The sequence below is a fragment of the Glycine max genome, chromosome 9 (genome assembly GCF_000004515.6).
Source record: "Glycine max cultivar Williams 82 chromosome 9, Glycine_max_v4.0, whole genome shotgun sequence".
Lineage (NCBI taxonomy): Eukaryota > Viridiplantae > Streptophyta > Magnoliopsida > Fabales > Fabaceae > Glycine > Glycine max.
Genome location: NC_038245.2, coordinates 34,662,631 through 34,684,916, shown reverse-complemented (window position 1 = coordinate 34,684,916; position 22,286 = coordinate 34,662,631). Strand labels below are relative to the sequence as shown.

At 31.5% G+C, this 22,286-nt stretch overlaps 1 protein-coding gene and 1 long non-coding RNA gene across 2 annotated transcripts; both read left to right on the top strand.

The window, feature by feature from the left end:
* Positions 1 to 346: 346 nt before the first annotated feature.
* On the top strand, positions 347 to 606 carry LOC121172824 (uncharacterized). Its single transcript, XR_005886547.1, has 2 exons — positions 347 to 409; positions 507 to 606. It is a non-coding gene; the product is annotated as an uncharacterized lncRNA (long non-coding RNA).
* Positions 607 to 8,806: 8,200 nt separating this feature from the next.
* On the top strand, positions 8,807 to 19,636 carry LOC100777167 (short-chain dehydrogenase TIC 32, chloroplastic). The gene is made up of 8 exons (XM_006587223.4): positions 8,807 to 9,066; positions 12,506 to 12,737; positions 12,905 to 12,984; positions 14,361 to 14,514; positions 15,912 to 15,990; positions 18,092 to 18,179; positions 18,893 to 18,963; positions 19,365 to 19,636. The coding sequence occupies exons 1-8, from the start codon at positions 8,958 to 8,960 to the stop codon at positions 19,521 to 19,523; spliced, it is 972 nt and encodes a 323-aa protein (XP_006587286.1). The 5' UTR covers positions 8,807 to 8,957; the 3' UTR covers positions 19,524 to 19,636.
* Positions 19,637 to 22,286: the final 2,650 nt, after the last annotated feature.

Sequence of the window (22,286 nt, the reverse complement as noted above, 5' to 3'; positions counted from 1 at the left end):
TATGGGGGAAGATTCGTGGCCGTTAGTGCGTAATGAATTGCTTAAAGAACTTGGCAGGTGGTCGCATGAGTACATGAACCTCTTCGGTGGCACAGAGAGATTTGAACAATTAAAGTTGTCCCTACTTGTTGATGGATTTTCAAAGGTATGTTTTTAGGTTAATTTTTTTTAATAACAATGTTTAAATTACTTACATGTGTATGTTTGGTTCATTCAGGTTAGTGTGGACAAGTGGATGGATATAACAGACATGGGATATGTGATTGCTTCACGGTATAACGTAATCCTTGTATCGTTGTCCCAACAACAAAGCATGACATTTTTCCCTCTTAGAAGTCAACCACCACCTGACTCTTCTGGCCACCGCATCATATGTGTCGGTCACGTGTTTGGAAATCATTTTGTTCAGGTACATTGAATATAGTTAGTGTAACAATTATGCAATGACTTCGCTTGTTCGTTTGGCACGGTCAGCGCATGATATAATGTTTGTTCATGTACAACAGGTTTATTTGAAAGACCATTGTCCGTTGCCGCCCCCAGCGCTGTTGTGGTCAACCAATTGTTATTCTCAGGCAAAGCAATGGGCAATTCCATATATTAGTAGAATGCAGGAATACACAAGCTTGATGTCATTCAAAACACACTATGTAGACCTAAATGAAGACTAAACATTCATTGTTTATTTATTTGTATTCATTATGCGATATAATTCGTTGTAACCCGTCACTAACCAATTAATATTATCAACTACTCGTTTGGTTAAGCAAGGAAATTGTTGGCACAGGAATTTCAACAAACAGGTGGAATGCATAAAGTTTCATGAAAAAATGAGAAAAAAAAACTTAAAGGGTTCAGATTCTAGAATGGGTTTAGTGGTCAAGAAAACAAAAAAACAATCTCAGATTCAAGAAATCAAATGAAAACAGATCGCAAAATTGTTTCAGATTGAAACGCAAGAACTATTCTAGATCTAAATCTCGATGGCGATTTGGATTTAGATGGTTCAGATCTGGATCTCGATGATCCATTCCAAATCTTAATCTCCGACACGAACACGAGGACAAGTTCAAGATGTCGGAGGTGCTAGCGAAACCTTTGGGGACTACCACACGCTGCGGTTCTGGTTTTCATTCAAAGGCTGCAACCAGAACAAGCAACAACGGCGATTCCGGCCACTGAAATCGACGCGTGCCCCTGGGCTCCGCTGGAGCATGCAGAGTTGGAGAGAGGGTAGGTTACGTGAGTGAGAAAGGGTTGTGGGTTTGCTTGTGGTGGTAGGTGGGAGTCGTGAGAGAGAAAGGGAAGGTGAATGTCTTTATTTTTTAAAAAAATTATGTTTATATTATTTTTATTTTAAAATAATAATAAATACAGGGACAAAAAGTTTTTAGTTGGAATTGGGAAAAAATGTTTCGCTTATCACTTTTTAATTGGTTGTTCAGAAACCCAAAGCATTAAAAGTGGTGAAATCCGAAGCGTTGGAGAGTTGAAATCCGAAGCGGCATAAACCAGGGCGGTTTTATAAAAATCGTATTTGAATAGACGTTTCAAAAACGGTTTTATACAACCGTCTCTGATACCGTGTCGTAAAATAGCACTTATGTAGTAGTGTATGTAACTTAAGGTGGCTATTAATTGCTTGGAGAATGTGCGCGCCGCCTTCTATGCGTGAATGCGTTTTAATGGTGACGATGAGTATGCTTGCGAGAGTTACAAGAATACAAGGGGAATAAGAATATTCCAAGTTTGAACTTTAATGAACTCTCTTGCTTCTTTAATGAATAGGTTTTGAAGATTGTGATCGTGGAGCTTCTGTGCATTTGGAAGATTTGATCTTTTTTAGGATCCTTTAATTAATCCGTTTATCACATTGTAAACAAGCAAGATGATTAGGTCTAATATGCTGTTATGTAGCCTATAATGGAACTGTGCATGCTAGCTCTGCTTGCTTTAGGCCAATCATGAATTCGGTTATTACAGTAATTATTTACTTGAACATGGAAAAAGGGTTCATTTCCTATTTTTTTGGATTTTGAGGCTTTGTTTTGACGTGTTAGTTGACGGAACTGGGGAACGGGACTATTTTTTTTGGATTCTTTGACGTCCAAACATGAGAAATGGCCGCCCTCCATTGTCTCAGGGCACAGGCACACCCACGCAAAAAAATCCCAAACATGGGTACTTGAACATGGAAAAAGGGTTCATTTCCTATTTTTTTGGATTTTGAGGCTTTGTTTTGACGTGTTAGTTGACGGAACTGGGGAACGGGACTATTTTTTTTGGATTCTTTGACGTCCAAACATGAGAAATGGCCGCCCTCCATTGTCTCAGGGCACAGGCACACCCACGCAAAAAAATCCCAAACATGGGTACTTGAACATGGAAAAAAGATTCATTTATGTAATTCTTACAAACAAAACTCATGATTCTAAAAACTTATGTTTTTTATGTAATTCTTACAAACATGGAAAAAGGGTTCATTTATGTAATTCTTACAAACATGGGTACTTGAACATGGAAAAAGGGTTCACTTATGAATTATTAATCATTTTAAAAACTTTTATTTTTTATGTAATTCTTACAAACAAAACTCATGATTCTAGGTTCCCTTTTTTTAAAAATAAATTTAAAACAACCGTAAACTTCGCTTAAGGACCACAAACAATCGGAATAACAAACTATATTATAAAATAATAAACTGTGCAAAACACGTCAACTATATTAAACAAAAACTGTAATAATTACAAATATTCATGTCAACTACAACACAACAAAATAAATACAATGATCAATGGTCCGTGCGGCGTCTCTGACGAGCCCTGACCGTCCCATCAGCACTGGGTCCCCCTCTCGCGATCGTCAGGCAGTCCTGCATAATGTCATATAACTCTGTGCCTGCAGTGACTATCCTAAGGTTGAGCACACGCTCCAACCTCTGTGCAATCGCCTCATATCCCTCGTAATCATCCTGTCAAAGTCATTAAAAACATTTATTATGAAATTCAAAATAAACAACAACTCATAAAACATTAAACGCGCAAATAATCTTACCACATATGGAGGGGGGTCAAATGCCACTGGAACCTGGGGGCTGGGCGGCTGTATGTAGTCCTCAGGGTCTGCAGCTGGTGCATCCCTCTGCTGGTCAGCTGCCTGGGTCGGTGTCATGAAAGGGTGAGATATGCGGAAAAACCACTCAATGTAATCCGCAGATACCTGCCCAGGCACTAAACAAGGCTGACCCACAGGTAGTAAGTGATCCGCAAACTCCATCCACCTGTCATCTATCTGATCCTGTGACAATCATGCACTAACAGGCGGCGGAGGGATGCTCTGGATGTAACCGAACTGGCGTACCACCCTCTCCGGTCGAACTGCGACGATCATAGGACCCCATCTGAGCTGACCCTGGAACGATGAAATCTCCTGAAACGCCCTAACACCCCGATGCTCCGTGTACGGCAACCAGGACACATCTGTGACGGTCAAACCATCACAACGTGCCCTGTAGGGTGCTCCTGTGATGCCCTTCATGTGCGCCTTCGACGTCAACCACCGGGAAGCACGTGGGGACGTCTCCTGGTATGTGTCGTCAGTCACGCACTGATGCACACTAGGGAAGTGCTCATAGATCCAGCACTACACAATAATTGAGGTTAACATAACATAAAAACATGTTTAAATCATAATCGAACCTAACATATTAATAAACACAAAATTTACCTGAAATAGCGTCAAGTACCCCGCAAGCTGTCTGGTGGTGGTCCTACAAGCCTCATCTAACTGGTCGTACATATGAACCAGCGCGGCAACCCCCCAAGCGTAACCACCACTATGAGCGAGGTCCCGGAAAGCGTCAAGATGGACCACATGCACGTATGTTGCACTCTTATTAGCAAAAAGAGTGCAACCGACAAGGTGCAGCAAATAAGCGCGAGCTGCGACAATCCACCGCCGGGCCTGACATCTGGTCTCATAAATGTCACGAACCCATCCTAATCGTACATATGCTCCACGTGTGAGCGCTGTCTCGGCTCTGGCCTCCTCCGCAGACACTTCCAGCAACTCCGTGAGCAAGAATCTGGCCTCCTCCGTAGAAAGAGCGTGGAAACTGTGCAAGGCGCCAGTGATGGGCAAATGTAGAATGGACGACACATCATCCAATGTGATCGTCAGCTCTCCTACTGGAAGGTGGAAGGTGCTAGTCTCACTGTGCCACCTCTCCACAAATGCGGATATAAGTCTAGGATCGCCAGTAATAACTGAACAATCTATCAGTGGACTTAATCCTGTGGCAGCCACCAGGCCTTCAATCTCAGGCACTGGCCTCCCAATCAGTGTCAGCTTCCTCCCATGTGACACTAACTTCAAATCAGGACGTTCCTGATTTGAAGTACAAATTATACAATTATTAAAAAAAAATTAATCATAAACAAATAAATAAACAATGACAAATAATTAACAAATTAAAATACCTGTCCACTCCACACGGCATGTGCAACATGCTCGGCAAATGATGTGAGCACTGACGGGTCACGTGGACCACCAGGGAATCCCTTTGCAGCATCATCACCATCTGACCCCTCACCACTATCAGCACCCTGTGCGTCCGCACGCATCTCAGGTGCCTCCGTAGGCTGCTCAGGGACATCATCAGTCATGTCAGCGACGTCCTCAGCCATATCACGTCCCTCCGTAGTCATCTGATGAACGCGTAGCCTACGGGCTGAGGCAGTAGGCCTACGCCTCTCGGGAACATCGCCAGCATCCTCGTCAGCAGCTCTATCTCTGCCTACAAATCTACCTATGGCACGACCTAAACCTCGTGTTCTGGCCATGATCTGTAAATCATGTCGAACACGTTTTTTTTTTGTCAAAATATACACAATTTTCTTTATAAAAAATCAACTTTATTTATAAACAAATAAGACTAACTTAAATCAAATCATTTTCACACATACACGACCTAATTTTAAAAAAAAAAATTAAACAACTTCATTTATATAAAAAAAACAACTAATGTAAAATAAAATTATTAATAAACATGCACAACTTAATTTTTTTTTAAAAAAATTAAACAACTTCATTTATATAAAAAAAAACAACTAATGTAAAATAAAATTATTAATAAACATGCACAACTTAATTTTTTTTAAAAAAAATTAAACAACTTCATTTATAAAAAAAAAAAAACACAACTAATATAAAAATAATTCATTACTAAACATCCACAACTTAATTTTTAAAAAAAAATAAACAACTTCATTTATAAAAAAAAACACAACTAAATTACTTAGTAAACATCAACAAGTTAATTTTTTTTTAAAAAAAATAAACAACTTCATTTATAAAAACAAAACACAACTAATATAAAAATAATTCATTACTAAACATCCACAACTTAATTTTTAAAAAAAATTAAACAACTAATGTAAAAAAAAAATTATTTAGTAAACATCCACAATTTTTTTAGTAAATAAAATACTTCATTTATAATAAAATAAACTAATTAATTATAAAAAATTAGTATTTTTATAAAACTTCCAAAACACACAACTTTAATTATAAAAATAGACAACTTCATTTTTAAAGAAAAAACACTAATTTAAAAAAAAAACAATAAACAAAAACAAACACAACTACTTTTATAAAAAAAAATTAATTTACAAATTAATATTTAGTAAAAATACACAATTTAAATTATAAAAAAAATATGACAACAAAAACCCAAACTTCATTTTTCATAAAATCTAAAAAACAAAATAACCAAAATAAATAAAATAATTCATTTAAAAAAAACAAAACAATTTCTGTTTAAAAAAAATTTTAAAAAAAAACACAAAAAAAAACAAAAAAAACACTTCCGGAAGAAGTGGTTCTTCCGGAAACACTCCGGAAGAAGGGTTCTTCCGGAAAGGTCTTCCGGAAGTTTGAAACTTCTTCCGGAAGTGCGAGTCTTCCGGAATTCTTCCGGATGAACCACTTCTTCCGGAAAGTTCCCGGAAGACGTTTTCCGGAAATCTTCCGGAAGAAGTGTTCTTCCGGAAGACGTTTGGTTACTTCCGGAAGAACACTTCTTCCGGAAACTTTCCGGAAAACGTTCTTCCGGAACTTCCGGAAGAACCCCTAAGGGGTCTTCCGGAAGACTCCTCCGTCAGCCATTTCCGCCATTTTTTCCGGCGTACTCTCGTCTTCTCCCCTCTCGTCTTCTACCCTAAGGTTCCATTGCTATGCTAAGGTTCCATTGTTATGCTAAGGTTTCATTGCTATGCTAACAGTGATGCACATTACAAGCTAAGGGTAAGGGGAAGGGGAACTAACCTGTTCGCGGAGAAGAAGAAGAAAGCCTTGGCGCGCCTCGCGGAGAAGAAGCTTCACGGAGAAGAGAAGAAGCAGGTTCCGGGAGAAGAAGAAGCTGTTCCGGGAGAGAAGAAGCTGTGTTCCGGGACGGGAGAGAAGAAGAATTTGTTCGAAAAAAACTGTTCCGGAAATGATTTGCGTTTTTTATAATTTTATTTTAAAGGGCAAAATGGTACTTTCAATCAATTGCTGGGTGCCCCAGCAATAATGCTGGGTGCACGTAGCAACTCCCTTGAACTAAACACCACCAACTTGTTTTGATACACTCAATATTATTTCCATCTCTAGTATCGAAGAGGGCATTGAGGTAGATTGCATTTATGTAGTATCTCACCAAATAATAAGTGAAACCTCCTTCCTCCTGCTAAGCGCTAATCGCTAATTTTATCCTATTTTTGAGAAGAAGAAAAAAGCTAAAAAAATTGATTTTAACAAAAAAGAAATTTCAATAATAAGTGTTTTATGATATTAATGAAAAATATTTAAAATTTCAAATAAAGTATTTTTAACAAAGAATAATAGCTTGTTAAATTTTAATATATTACATAATCTATTTTTATTTAACAATTTTTAATTACTTAATCATATATCAATTAAAGTATCAATTTTTAAATTTATAAGAATACAGTAGAAAAATATTAGTAATACACTTTTACCATTTTTTTTAACATAATTTATCTTTATTAAGTTAAAATATAACTTTGGTTTTTTTTTTTATCTTATACAGTTAAATATGATTTTAGATCTTATTTTTTTAAGGATTAAATATTTTTTAAAAATTTAATTTTTAATCCTTAAACAAATTGACTGATATTTATATTTTAGTCTTTTAATCCTTATTTTCATATCTATTCTTAGAAAAAATAAGCTATTTTTTTAAAAGTTTTATATAAAGACTAAATACAAGAAACATTAACTGTGATAACTAAATTTGTAAGAGTTTGTTCTCGCATTTATTACCCTCTAAAAACAAATATCATTTATGATCACATCAGTTAAAGTCCAATTTCAAATAATAACTAAATTTTTTGTTTAATTTCAAATTTAATGGTTATTAAATTTGACATTTCAGCATGTATATAACTCTGATAAAAAAAATGTAAATAACTAAATAAGAATCCATTTTTAATTTAAGAACTCAAATAATTACCATTATTCTTGTCAAGGTTATTTTGAAACAAAAGATTTATAACTGATGTGATATTTAATTTGACATTTGCAAAAAAAAAGACTAAAATATAATTTTTATCTTCCTATTTTTTCAATTAATGATTTAGTCCTCTTATTATTTAATTAAGATATTTATTTTCTTATTTTAAAAAATTGTGATATTAATCTTCTTATTTTTAATTGAGACATTTTATTTTTTACTTTTAAAAAATTTATAATTTTAGTTTCCTTAGTCAATTTCAAATTTGATTGTATACTTTTTTTTAATAAATTAGTTTGTTAGCAATTAAATAATTTAAGGAAAAAAAACATTTTTCATATGCATAATAATCAAACACATAAGTAAATATTTACATAAAACATAAATCAACGGCTTAAATTGGTTACAGGGATTAAAATTATAAATTTTTTAAAAGTAAAAGACAAAATATCATAATTAAAAAATGAAAGAATTAAAATTACAAACTTTTTAAAAGTAAGAATGAAATATTTCAACTAAAAAATAAAAAAAATAAAATTGTGGATTTAAAAAATAGGAGATGAAAATTACATCTTAAAAAGAAAAAACTTTATCAAGTGTGCTAAGTATTGCATTTCAGAAAAAAAAGTACTAGTTGAGAAGTTTTTTTTTTTTTTAAGCAAGGTAGTTGAGAAGATAAAAGAGCATTAACAGCTACATATAATTAGTCACGTGAAATTAAAATCGACATTTGCTGAAAAAAATATTGTCAAGTAGGCTAAGTAATCACATTTCAGGTGGTTGAGAAGATAAAAGATCAGCTACTTAATTTTTTTGGTAGAATAGCTACTTGTCATTAATAGTCATGTACTGTATTAAAAAATTAGCATTTGCAGATCAAAGTAATTGTACATTTTGATGCAAGCAGCATTGTATCGTACAGTATGTGTCTCATAAAATAACTGGGACATTGAACGGAAATACAGATCCAGAACAAACAAAAGTAGTTCTCATCACATTTATTTATTTTTATTACGACAGGAGTCATCAATTTGTATGACAGAGATAGAACCTCTGAAATTTCCTTCCACTTGCTAAGAACATTTAATAAGTGTCTTTATCATTTTAAATAATAATATTTAAGGATTAAATCAAGTAATTTTCAACAAAGAATGACAATTTTTAAAATTTTAATATATTATTAATTACATAATCTATCTTTTATTTTACATCTTTTTAATTTCTTAATCATGTATATTGATTTTAAAAGATAAGTATATAATTAAAACTATTCCCACACACTTACATCAGCAACTTATATATCATGATTTTAATCTACGTATTGGCACCGATACACACATACATCACCAACTGATATATAATACTAGATTTCTTGCAGTCTATTATTAGAGAGAAGAATTGAGTTGGAAGAACCCAGAAAAAGAAACAAAAAATAAATAAAACGATGTGGTGGCCATTCAGCAGAATAGGATCTTCTGGGTTTTCATCATATTCTACTGCCGAGGAAGTTACTCATGGAATCGATGGAAGTGGTCTCACTGCTATTGTTACAGGTCACTTTTTTCTCTGTTTTTCTTTCTTAAAGGTGGTATATATATCACCACCTTTTGTGCATGTTTAAAATAGATTATAGTTAAGTTGGAGTGTCTGATAAATTATGAAGAAAAAAACTTATGGAGGTGCATGTTGAGCAGTATTATCAAAATTTTGTATAATATATATTTTTCCTAAGAACAAGGAAAGGAAATTTTTAAAATATCTTTTGTTATTTGGTTGAAAAAATTTAAAAAGGAGAAAAGTTGATTTTAAGAAAAATATTAATCTTTTATTCAAATTATCTCACCAATTTTGAAATTTAAAAATTTCTCTTCTTTCCTCTCACCTAAACTCTAAAAATCTCTATTAATATCTAAACTCCAAATTAAAATCTCTATCAAGACGCAGATTGTTTAAGTGGATCTAAATTGGGATCACTTATATAAAATATTGAAATCGAGTCATGCAGATAAAACCAAGAGAATATTTACTAAAGATGTGCAATTTAATTATTGACAAATTCACTAAATACTATGATTGCATAAAGAAAACCTCAAAAATCTCTTGCGATGTCATACTTTCTCGAACATGTTGTGTGACAGCCCGTGACCTATTCAACCCACATATTATAACCCAATTTGACCAACAAAGCCAGAGCTGACTTTCAAACTTTATTAATTAGTATTTGAGATGATTTTACAAAGTTTATACTTTAATGTCTGACTTAATTATAAAAATTGTTTACTTTAATCCTCTTCTATTAAAATTTTCACTGTCTTTTTTGTATTAAAATATTAAAGTAAATAATAATTATGCAAAGTCAAGAACGAATGTAATGAATTTATACATTAGAGATTAAAATAACTTACACCTTTTGTCAAAAAATAAAAACTTAACACTTATAATTTCAGAGATTAAAATGTATAAAAAGTATAGTCTATTATCATCCCATTTGTCAAGACGTTACTCAAGTACATTTATCATTTTTGACAAGATTAAATATGAAAGAGAAAATATTATAAACTTTATTCCATTGTTATAATGGAAAATAATAGTAATAGATATTAAAAAATACTTTTTAAAAAAATATTAAAAGAAAAATTATTATTTATATGAATAAATAATATAATACTCTTTTTAATAATTTAAAATGATACAAATTATTATAATTTAACTACCAAAACATTGATACAACCAGCTTTTATCCATAGACGAACCTAATTTAATAATATTTGAAAAGATAAATCTAAATTAACTAAATATGATGAAAGATAAAAAAAATATATAGTAAATATAATTAAATCTTTTGACTATTGTGGGGGTGATCATATTATTGTCCATTAGAACTCAGTATGACTTTCCTTGACTTTGGACACCAAAGTTCTCCTTCACTGGGCCCACACTCTTGTGTGAGAAAATGATGAATCTCTGGGTGCTTAATGCCTTAATGGCCTATTTGATCTAGATAGCAAGTCATTAACAAACTTAATGCATTTCGAGTGTTCTTCACCCTCACCATTGTAATAAGGGAAGTATTTGGATAGTTCATCAAACTTCATCGAATAGTTGGTCACGATCATACTTCCCTGCCTGCATTGAGTTCCAAGAACGCCATCTCTTGGGATTTTGAATGTGCTCGTGTGAAAGTACTTCTATGAGAAAATTTCTTTAAAAACTTCCCAAGTGACTGTTCTATTTTATATAAGTTTAAATACGTTTTTAATCAATACAATTTAACATTTTTTATTTTTAATTCTTATAAATTATTTTTGTTATCTAAGGTGTTTTAAGGATTAAAATAAAACAAACATAATTGGTAATTAAGTATTAAAAAAAATAACTTTTCAAGAATAAAAAACAAAAAAATACTAAATTGTGAAGATTAAAAATATATTTAAGCCTTCTATATATATTATACCATGTGAGACTAATTTCTTTTCACAAGTATGGCCCCTCACCATAAATATGACTAACAAAAAGATTCACATTGTTAGTAAAAACTATGCATTTTTCCCATCTATTTCTAATTTGAACTAATCTCCTATCATTCAAAAAAGCTTCAACGACCAACATGGAATTGCATTCTAGCCACATGTTTTCCCATCCTTTTTCATAAGCAAATTCAATTGATGCAAGCTCCATTGGAGCTTGTAGGCCTAGGATCTTCTTCATCAATGGATTCCTTTGCTTCTTGGAAGATAAATGGCAGCGGAATGGAGAAGGAAGAGAGAGAGGAGACGCCACTTCAAGGAGAAGATAAGTCTAGAAGAAGCTCACCACCATAGGAGGCCATGGATAAGAGCTTGGAGGAAGAAGGAGATGAATGAAGGGAGGGGGAGAGAAGAGCACGAAATTTTGTGCTCAAAAAGAGCTCTGAAATCTGAAGTTAATATTCAAATGATCAAAGTTTAAAAAAATGCACACACATGACCTCTATTTATAGCCTAAGTGTCACACAAAATTGGAGGGAAATTCAAATTTCACTTGAATTTGAAATTGAATTTGTGGAGCCAAACTTTGGAGCCAAAATTTCACTAATTATGATTAGTGAATTTTAGTTATGGTTCAGCCCACTAATCCAAGATTAATTCCAAGATTCTCCACTAAGTGTGCTTAGGTGTCATGAGGCATGAAAAGCATGAAGGACATGCACAAAGTGTGACTATATGATGTGGCAATGGGGTGTAGTAAGCAAATGCTCACCTCCCCCTCTAAAATTTAATTGGATTGGGCTTCTACCAATTCAATTAAATTTATTTCCAACCACACACATCAAATATCCACTTAGTGCATGTGAAATTACAAAACTACCCCTAATACAAAAAACTAGTCTAGGTGCCCTAAAATACAAGGGCTGAAAAATCCTATATTTCTAGGGTACCCTACCTACATTATGGAGCCCTAAATACAAGCTCCAAAAATAATGAAACCTTAATCTAATATTTACAAAGATAAGTGGGCTCGTACTTAGCCCATGGGCCCGAAATCTACCCTAAGGCTCATAAGAACCCTAGGGCCTTCTCTTGCATCTCTGGCCAAATCTACTTGGAGTTTTCTATCCAATGCCCTTGCGGGGTAGGATTGCATCATCAATGGTCTTCATTGCATCGACCAATTCTGCGAAAATTGCACTATTAATGCCAAGATTCATAGCAAATAATCCAAGAGTGGTAGTAGAGTTCTATGTAAATATGCCTCCACAACGAGCTACACCAAGAGAGCCCTTAGTTGCCCCATCAATTAATGTTACATTTTAATCAATTGCAAAGAGAGGTTGGGAACCATAACCTTATCTATACTTAAAAATTTATTTTAATACCAAAAGTTTTCAAACTCTTAAGCAAAATACTTATACTTTATCCTAATACTTGCACACTTTTAAATAAATATGAAACTCTCTAAAATTTTCCATTTTTTAACAAACTTACAAATTTTATTTGTATATTTGGTTAACAGGAGCATCTAGTGGTCTTGGTGCTGAGACTGCTCGTGTCCTTGCTTTGCGTGGTGTCCATGTGATTATGGGGGTGATAGATATGATTGGTGCAAAAACTATCAAGGAAGCAATACTTAAGGAGATTCCCATAGCTAAAGTTGATGTCATGGAGTTAGATCTTAGCTCTATGACATCTATTCGGAATTTTGCATCAAATTTCAATTCATCTGGTCTTTCATTGAATATTTTGATGTAAGAATGCATGGGATGTGTTGCCAATTTTTTTATGCATATTCAATATAGTTGCCCATCTCTCTCTCTCTCTTTCTCTCTCTAAGCACACACATCTTAACTCTATCACTCACACAAATTGTCTAGTTATAATGCTTTGTAATTTATTTATTTGTTGCAATTCAAAGAAACAATGCAGGGATTTGTGCAGCTCCTTTTGCACTATCCAAGGATAACATTGAACTTCAATTTGCCATAAATTACTTAGGTACGTTAAAACTATCTAATTTCAATAACATATTTTTTTTAGTACGCCTTGGTTGGGTGGTGTATACATTCGTGTGCATTTGTACATTGATGTGTGTGTCTTATGTAGTAGCATACACATGTGAAACATGTGTGTGCATATGTAGGTGGTAGGGGTGAGCAAAAAATTCTGACCCACACATAACTCGTTCTATCCAAGCCCAAAATGAAGAAACGGGTGGTTAAAATCGGGTCATAGGGTTTTTTGGGTTAAAAGGTCAGTTATTTGGTTTCATGTGGTTGGGCTCGGTTCTAACTTTTTTCAGCCAACAATACCTAAGCCCGATCGAAAAGTTGGGTATTCTTAAAGAAAAAGAAACATACATATAAAAAATTAATCTAAAGCAAGCAATGTTTATCAACCTAGTGTCACACAACACAAAATGCATGCACTAGCCTTTCCCTCTATCCCCTTTGTTCCTTCATAGATTGTTCTTGAACCTTAGAGTTGTTTCATGTTTTCATTTGAAGATTTAACCTTTCCATCTTGATTGTCCCTTTCAACCTTTCCAAGGCCATTTAGGTATGAAGATGGTCCTTTAATAAGTGGTGTTGTTGATGCGTGAAGGTGGCTTGCAATGTTCATTGTTCGATGACAATGATGAGATTATGGTGGTGCTTCAAATCTAGAGTAGTGGGGAGTATAAGTAGCGCATTAGCTCATCATATCTAAATCTTGGCCTAAATCGCTTCGACCCACCTGATCTAATTTGTGACCCATCAAACTTGAACCCAACTAATCCGATGGTCCAAATGATAGAAGATAGGTCTCAAAAGAATTGTGTTTGTTTGATACGGATGGGGAATTTCGAACACAAACCCATCCGATGCTCACCCCTAGTGGGTGGTGCATGTGTGTGCATGAATCTCATGAAGTAGTTACACATTCAAAACCTCTTGATGTGTGTGTTTGATAGGTGATATGCATGCTCATGTATGTGGCTTAATAATGTAGGAATAAAACCTATCCTTCTTTGTATGTGTGTGTTTGTACACATGTGTGTACCAACATTCATGTGATGCACCTTTAGTAGGTTGTGCACACATTAATCATATGTGTGCTTACATTTGTGTGTGCCTTAAGTAGTGTCATACACATGTGACACCTCGCTCTTTGCATGTGAGTGTGTACAAATGTGTATGCATATGCATGGGTGTATCTTAGTCTTGGGAAAAAAGGTTATAAATAATTGTTTCATGTAATATATGCATAGTATTTAAACTTGTGATTTGTCATAAATTGTCAAATAATTCTTCTATTATTTTGTTAAGAGCATAGGCCAATAAAATGTCAAAATAATCTTAATCCTTTAGTTTTTCTTCAACATAATTCCACAGGCCACTTTCTTTTAACAAATATGTTGTTGGATACTATGAAGAAAGCAACAAGTGAAAGTAAGAAACAAGGAAGAATTATTAATGTCTCCTCAATTGGTTATCGATTCACGTATCGTGAAGGAATCATTTTTGACAAAATTAACGACCAATCAAGGTAAAAAAAAGTATTCCAAATACAATATCTATGATGATAAATTATGTTAGCAGATTCTTTTCCATGGAAAAAGGATTTATTAAGCCTCACTCTTCTAAGAATTTATCAAAAGAAGAACAATTATGCTACATACTTCAATTATTTTTTCTTGCAACTTGCCTCTAGTATTTGTTCAACTCTTAAAATGATAAATATTATTGTCAATCTTTAGTTTATGGTATTATTTGTGGATATATGTAGCATAAGGTGTTGCATAAATATAATGTGTCAGCTAAAATAATTCAAATTAAGTATCTATACAAAAAACAATTGATAAGGTTTGATCTACCTAGATATAAAACAATTGAAGTATTAGTCCTTTTGTAGTGATTTTATAAGGTTAAATTTATTAGGACTAAGAATATCCCATTTGATACCGGATTTGTAATATGTAAATATATGAAGTTTTATTTCTATTTTTATGATGGGTAAAAAAAAGATAGCTTTATTCATACAACAAAAATTCATAACATATATTATAAACTAAAGGAAGACAGATAGAAAGAGAATAGAGAATGTGAGATGAGATGTGATATAAAGAAATAGAGAAAAAAAATATTTATAAAAAAATTTGAAATATTTTGCAATGTAATATTTCTAAAAAAAAAGTTTAAAAGTTATTATATTTCTTGAGATAATACAAACTTATTATTAAGAAAAGCTATATATTGACTCTAGGTTATATTAAGTCTAGGTTATAGGTATAGCTTTCTTTTTTAACATCCAGTCATTAAAAGAGAATTCATATTCTCTAAGAGAGAATTATGCATAAAAGATATGAAAACAGATTAAAAAAAAAAACTAATAAACGTCATCACTTTGGTATATTTTCACTTGTTTTAGTCTTTTTTATATTTATTGTATGTGCTTAACTAAAAGATCTCACTTTGTTACTGAAATTGTTATCGTTCGTTAGATGATGAGTTTTGTAACATGCAGACACCAAAAGTCCTATTTTTATAATGAACTAAAATAAAAATAAGAAAAGTTCAAAAGTCATTACTTTTAATTAAAGACTATGTACTTTATAAAAGGGTTAATTATGGTCTTTAATGTATATAAACCATGTTCTTTTTCCATATCCCATCACCAAAAACCTGAAGCGACTCTAAGAGAAATTGTGTATACAAGACTAACTAGGAGATTAAGAACTTAGAAGTTCCAACATCAAATTATTCATGAAATCTAATATACTTTCACTTTATTCCTAAATTTATTCTATTGATGACTTAACATAAAATATCCCAATTTATGATGATTATCATTTTTAAAGTATCTTTATTTTACATACACAAGAACTATAGCACGAGTGCAAAGACTAATTGTTTTGTATAATTTATTTATTTTTTTATGTACAGTTACAACAATTGGTGTGCATATGGCCAATCAAAGCTTGCTAACATTTTACATGCCAATGAACTCGCAAGACGTCTCAAGGTTGTACCATAATAAATAATACATTATTTCATTGTTATGAGATGATTAATAATTTTAGTATTTTTTTTTACCGTAATGCCATTATAAGTAAACATTACCATCGGTATTGATTTTTCTAAGCCTTTGGCTAATTACTATAGAAATTAATATACCTAATCTTACATGTGATCTTTGCTTTGTCTATCATGCTTTCACTATTTAATTAAGGAACTAGTATTTCTAAATAAATATTTCCATATTATGGCATGATCTATTTATATGTTTAATTAATAAAGCTCATTTAGCGTAGGTTCCAATGCAAACAGGTTCATCACTATATGACACAAGTTTGTATTCCATCTAATGAGTTGCTAGTGATTTACATACAACATTCATGTTGAAGTTTGATGCAGTTTTGACTCTTAAACATCCTTATATAGTTATGGTCTAAGTTGAGCTAGTATGTGAGGATTAGACTAGTCAAGTATGATATTAAGCTAATTAAATTTGAGTTTTAATCTTTTTATATTACTTCCTCTGATTCTTTATATAAGAAATAAAAGAATATTTTTTTTTAATTATAAGAAATATAGGCTTATTTTAAAATGTATTAATTGATAGTTTTCTTTTTTATCCTTCATCTTGTGAAACCCATTAATGAGGCACCTACTCATTGATTCTCATGCATTTATTGGTCTATTAAAAATACTTCATCTAATATCAAATATAAGAACAAAAACATATTTTTCTTGATATCAAATATAAGAAAACTTCAACTAATTAATTTTATCTTATTTAATGTTACTATTTTTAAAATATCTTTTATTTAATTGAGGTGTTAGTTTTAAACTTTTTCTTATTCTTGATATCAAGTTTCAAAGGATAAGTTGGATTTTTTTAAAAAAAAATTTAATGTAATTAATTGTGATTAATTAACTAGTGTGTCATGTTTATTTTTCTTAAATTTGAGACTAGAGGAGTATAAGTTATACTTATTGATGAAGTTATACTATCATTAAATGTAATCACTACTTAAACCAACTATGTTAAAGGATATTTTAGAATAAAATTAAAATTTATGATATTATTAAAACTAATTAACTTAACTATTTTTATTGATATTGATAAATTAGTTATTTGTTTCTTATATGAAGAACTAGAGGGAGTATTATTTGAATTGAAAGAGTCTTGGACTTGATGGTGTTAATTAATTTAAGATTTATGAAAGACTTTTGGTAGGTAATTAAGTCAAATGTTGCATTTAGATCAGTTTCACATAAATAGGTAGTAAGGGGATCAAATTCTTCATTAATAGTTTTGATTCCAAAGAAGGATTATTGACAAAAGATTGGGGATTATGCAGCCATATAAATCATTTGGATGTATTTACAAAATCATTACAAAGTTATTTTCCAATAGATGGAGAAAGTAATGCATATGCTGATATCTAATACTCAAATTGCGTCTCTTAAAAATAGGCTCTCATCACCAATGAATTGATTGATGAGGTGCAATAGAGTTTAAAAAATGTGTTTGTTCAAGGTAAATTTTGAAAAAGCTTACAACTTAGTTGAACGGGAATATCTCAATAACATTATGCAAAAAAATGAGATTCTCACTGAAGTGGAGGAGGTGGATAGAAGAATTCTTTTGTACTTACCATATCAATCCTAGTAAATGGCCATGGAAGTCTAACAAAATAGTTCTAAGTTGGTAGAGGATTGATCGAGATAGGATTATTTCTCATATAAGCTAGCTTAGGAATGAAAATAGTTCAATCCTAGTAAATGGCCATGGAAGTCTAACAAAATAGTTCTAAGTTGATAGAGGATTGATCGAGATAGGATTATTTCTCATATAAGCTTAGGAATGAAAATAGTTCTAACAAAATTAATGTGATATTTTTGTAATTAAAAGAAATGAAAATACAAAATATTTTCTCAAACTTAATAACTTTTGTTTTACATTCTTTTCTCATTATTATGGTGACCTTTCTTCTCTTATGTTAATGTAAAAAAATTGCCTTTTAGTTCTGCCTTATTAATTAGTTGTTTGTCATATATATATATATATATATATATATATATAATCTTAATCTTAATCTTTATTGCCTCTTGATCAGGAAGATGGAATAGATATTACTGCTAATTCTGTTCATCCAGGAGCCACTGTTTCCACCAATATTCACATTCATAGTGGTTTATTAAATGGTAATTACCATGCACATTTGCGTAAATATATGGTCTATAGTGAAATTATATAAATAATTAATGTGATTTAAGATATTAAATATTTAATTATTCTACATATATAATTCTCCATCTTGAATTGTCTTCTAAAAGTTTCAATGTATTTACAATGCAATAAGCTCCAATTTTTCAACCAAGAGTTATAATCTTATATTTTGGATTTGTTTAGATACACTTTTCTAAAAGTATTTATAGTAGAAGAAAATAAGAGGGTAAAATGAAATAAATTTTTCTATAAGTTTAAATTAAATTATTTATAACTTAAAAATAAGCTTTTCGAGAAGTTAACGTGAGGAAGTTTTTATAAATTAGTTTATACATAAATTAATCTTAACTTTTGGGAAAAATTACTTTATTTTTTTTTCTTATTTTATTCGACTATAAACTTTTAGAAAAGTTTGTCCAAACAAACCTTGGTAGATGAATATTTTTTTAAAACAAAATTGTTAAATGGATTGGTTGCTCTATATAATAAATTCAAACTTAGTAAATAGGATTATTCCCTTCAAGCATCTTTGCAAAAACAATTTCATGAGATCACCTAAAGGCAACCTTTGTAATTTATATCACTTAATTGCAACATCAACCATCGTGTTATCTATTTATATCAATTAATTACAACATCGATGATATTTGTCAAGTTTTATGGGCATATCTTTATATGATTTATGCAGGTTTACACAAAATAGCATGGCTATTTGGACTCGAGAAGATATTGGGATATATGGCAAAAAATGTGCAGCAAGTAAGTTAAATCACTACAATACATTAATATATGTATATTTAAATATATTTTTGTTGTTAAAAGTATGATGTTTTGCATTTTATCTTTGGGAAAAAATTATTTATTTTTATTGTTTATATTTAACAAAAACAAAGTAATTTTAGTCTCTTACCGGTGATTAAAATCATATAATCATTTTTTTTAGTTTTTAAGGATTAAAAACAAACAAAAAATTAGAGTAAAATTGAGAAAAAAATCATACATTGTGGGTAAAAATATATATTTAATTACATAGATATATCATGATATTTCCTTTTGGTATCTAATCTAAAGAACTGAAAAGAGGTTAAGAAAAAACTAACATTTAACATTTGATTCTCCTGATCTTCCATATATATTCACTTTATCCAACCTGACTATAGGGAGCATCAACAACATGTTATGTAGCCTTGCACCCACAAGTGAGTGGAATCAGCGGCAAGTATTTTGAAGATAATAATCTTGCAGAAGTATACTCACATGGAAGGGACATGAATTTGGCCAAGAAGTTGTGGGATTTTAGCATAAATTTGACTAAGTAAAATGCATAATGATAATTGTCAATGTAAATGGAATACTGTATTAGAGAATAAAAATGCCAATGATCATATTGTGACTGTTATTAAGTTAATCTATATGATGTTACTATTTTTAAGAGAGTTGTGTTGTTCAAGCTAGTCTACAATTTAGTGGCTCTAGTACAAGCACGGAATTTCCTTTATGTGAAATACTTGGAACATATACTTTCAAACAAACTCTTTTGAACAAATTTTCTTTAATTGGTTGAAATTTATTAAAAATACTAAAATTTTATGAGTTCTATATCATATCTAATAATTCCTCTCTTAATTTTATAATTTTTAATAAATTTAAACAAATTAGAAGATGTAATTAAAGGAATATGTTAGGAAGCATGTTTGGAACACTTTTCTTTACATCAATTACATTTTTATCACTACAAGAAAAATTATGATTCCAACATAATTTTCTAACAGAATTAGTTCCAACACTTTTCTTTATGTTAGAAAGTATTAGTTCCGACAGAATTTTCTGATGGATTATTGTCCATCGAAAATGTTGATCTTACCAATGGAATTTAATGACAGACAAATATTTCGTCGGAAAACCTTTATTATTGATGGAATATTACCCATGAATTTGGTTCTATCCGAAATTACCGATGGAATTTTTGACGAAATATGGATCCGTCAGAAATGTAAATTAACCCAAAATAAAACAAAGCAACCCAAGCGTCGTTTCAGCCACTCACATTTCTCACTCACTCCTCACTCATTCTTCATCGTAGTACTTCGTTATCGCTGGAGGCCCCATCACGCCCAATTCACTGTCGTGCCTATGCCACCATCGTGTTTAGGAGTCCTCCGTCACCATCATGTCTAGAAGTCCCTAGTCACAACCATGTAGCCTCGCTGTCAGGGTCGTGATACCACGTCGCACATGTCGTCACATAAGCCGTCGCGAAGTTGCTGTCGTGGTTGCACATTCACTGGTTCGTTCCTTTTTTGTTCGATTTTTAAATTTATTTGTTCATAATAATTGGTCTGATGATGCTTATTTAAAAGACGAAAGGACACTATGCTTTGAGTTTTGACTTCTATGAATTGAATGTTTTGTGCACACAAGATCCTCGCTTGACCAACTTTGAATTCAAGTTCAGAATGATAGCATGTGTGAATGCATTCTTTAATGGGTCAACTTCTTGAATTAATGCATTGGAATAATTCGTACATGGTGAGAAGTTGGTGGTTTCTGCTATTAAGTTTTCTCCTTAGCAAAAGCAAAAACAACATCTATTTGATTGTTTTGTTGTGTTGTGTTGTTGCTTCTGCGACTTTGTATGCAGAGAAGTATTGGTTGCAATGTGTTTCTCGTGCATGAGTCTGATTTTTCTCTAGTACTGAAAAAAATATAGGTGTTGTTGAATGTTGATATTTGCTTCATGGATTCAAGGTGTGGACTTGGTTGTAATGATTGCAAGGAACTTTATAAACTTTGACAAACAAGGCATAGACTAGAGAAGGTAGGTATATGTGTGACTTACATACTAAGAAAAAGTAATAAATTAATAATTAATATTGAGTCATTAAATTAATCCAACTAATATTCTAACTAACCTAATTTTTATTTTGCTGAACTTGTCAAATTATATATATTTTAGATATATCAATTATTTGAAAAGTTTTTTTTTTGTTTAAAAAAAGTTTAGATTGAAAAGTCTTAAGAGACTATTGACGGGGAAAAACTTAAGCAGACACATTTTTGAGATTTGCAAGGAAACTTTGGCCCAAATTGTAAAGGTCTTAGAGAAAAACCCTAGGGCCTGGCGTTAGGAAACTTCTTCCCTTGACAGAAATTTACACCACTACAAAAGATGCACGAATCAATCGCTCGTCATTAAATATTTGAAAGAATTTGTCATGTTACTATACTTAAATATAACCACTCCACACTCATAATAAAAAAAATAAAACCACTCCTTTGTAGTTTTAGTTTATAATAATAAAATTATTATTTTTAGATCATTATAATATTAGTGCAACATATCTATTTTCTTTTGTTAATCATTACTTATTTTCATTATAGAATTTCACTATTCCTCTAGTAAGATTTTTTATGCTTACTAGTCTGCAACCCGTGCACATGCACCGGTTATTTGGTAAGCGTTTTCTACATGTTCATGGACACCAAAATGATAAAGTTGATTAACAGGAAAATGGAGATTAACAGCAAAATACCATGGTGTTCATGAATATCATCCCCTGCAAGGATAAAGAAGGACAATTCATCAAAATTGTGTCCATAATATAATGAATATCATCACGAATGAAAAAATTATTATAGATGTAGATATACATCAACATCTTCATATTAGAAAATAGAATACTAAAATTAGTATTCAATATCATAAAAAAATTAATTTATATGCATATACTATAAAAGAACATAACAAAGCAAAAATGATCAAATCAGGATGAAAAATTTTGATTTTTTAATATCTACAAAAGATGAACCACTTTCCAAAGTGCATCCTTTTTTTTTAAGGAACCCAAAGAAACCAAACATACAATAGCAAAGTGGAATGTTGAAGTATCATAGTTCTGGGTATAAGGTTTCTAAGTTAATGTCATGTATGTCTATCATTTGTAATATATAAGACAAAGAAAATCATTATAAAAATAACATAAAATGAAAGAAAAAAAAAAGAGTTACCTTTTGCTGATATTGCACCTCAAGTTGCACACATCCACTCAACAAAACAACAATTTATTTTCTGATTAGAAAAC

Coding starts and splice junctions, on each gene's coding strand:
- LOC100777167 (XM_006587223.4), top strand. CDS start 8,958: ATGTGGTGGCCATTCAGCAGAATAGGATCTTCTGGGTTTTCATCATAT. Junction 12,985..14,360: donor ATTTGCCATAAATTACTTAG/GTACGTTAAAAC, acceptor ATAATTCCACAG/GCCACTTTCTTTTAACAAAT. Junction 18,180..18,892: donor TCATAGTGGTTTATTAAATG/GTAATTACCATG, acceptor TGATTTATGCAG/GTTTACACAAAATAGCATGG.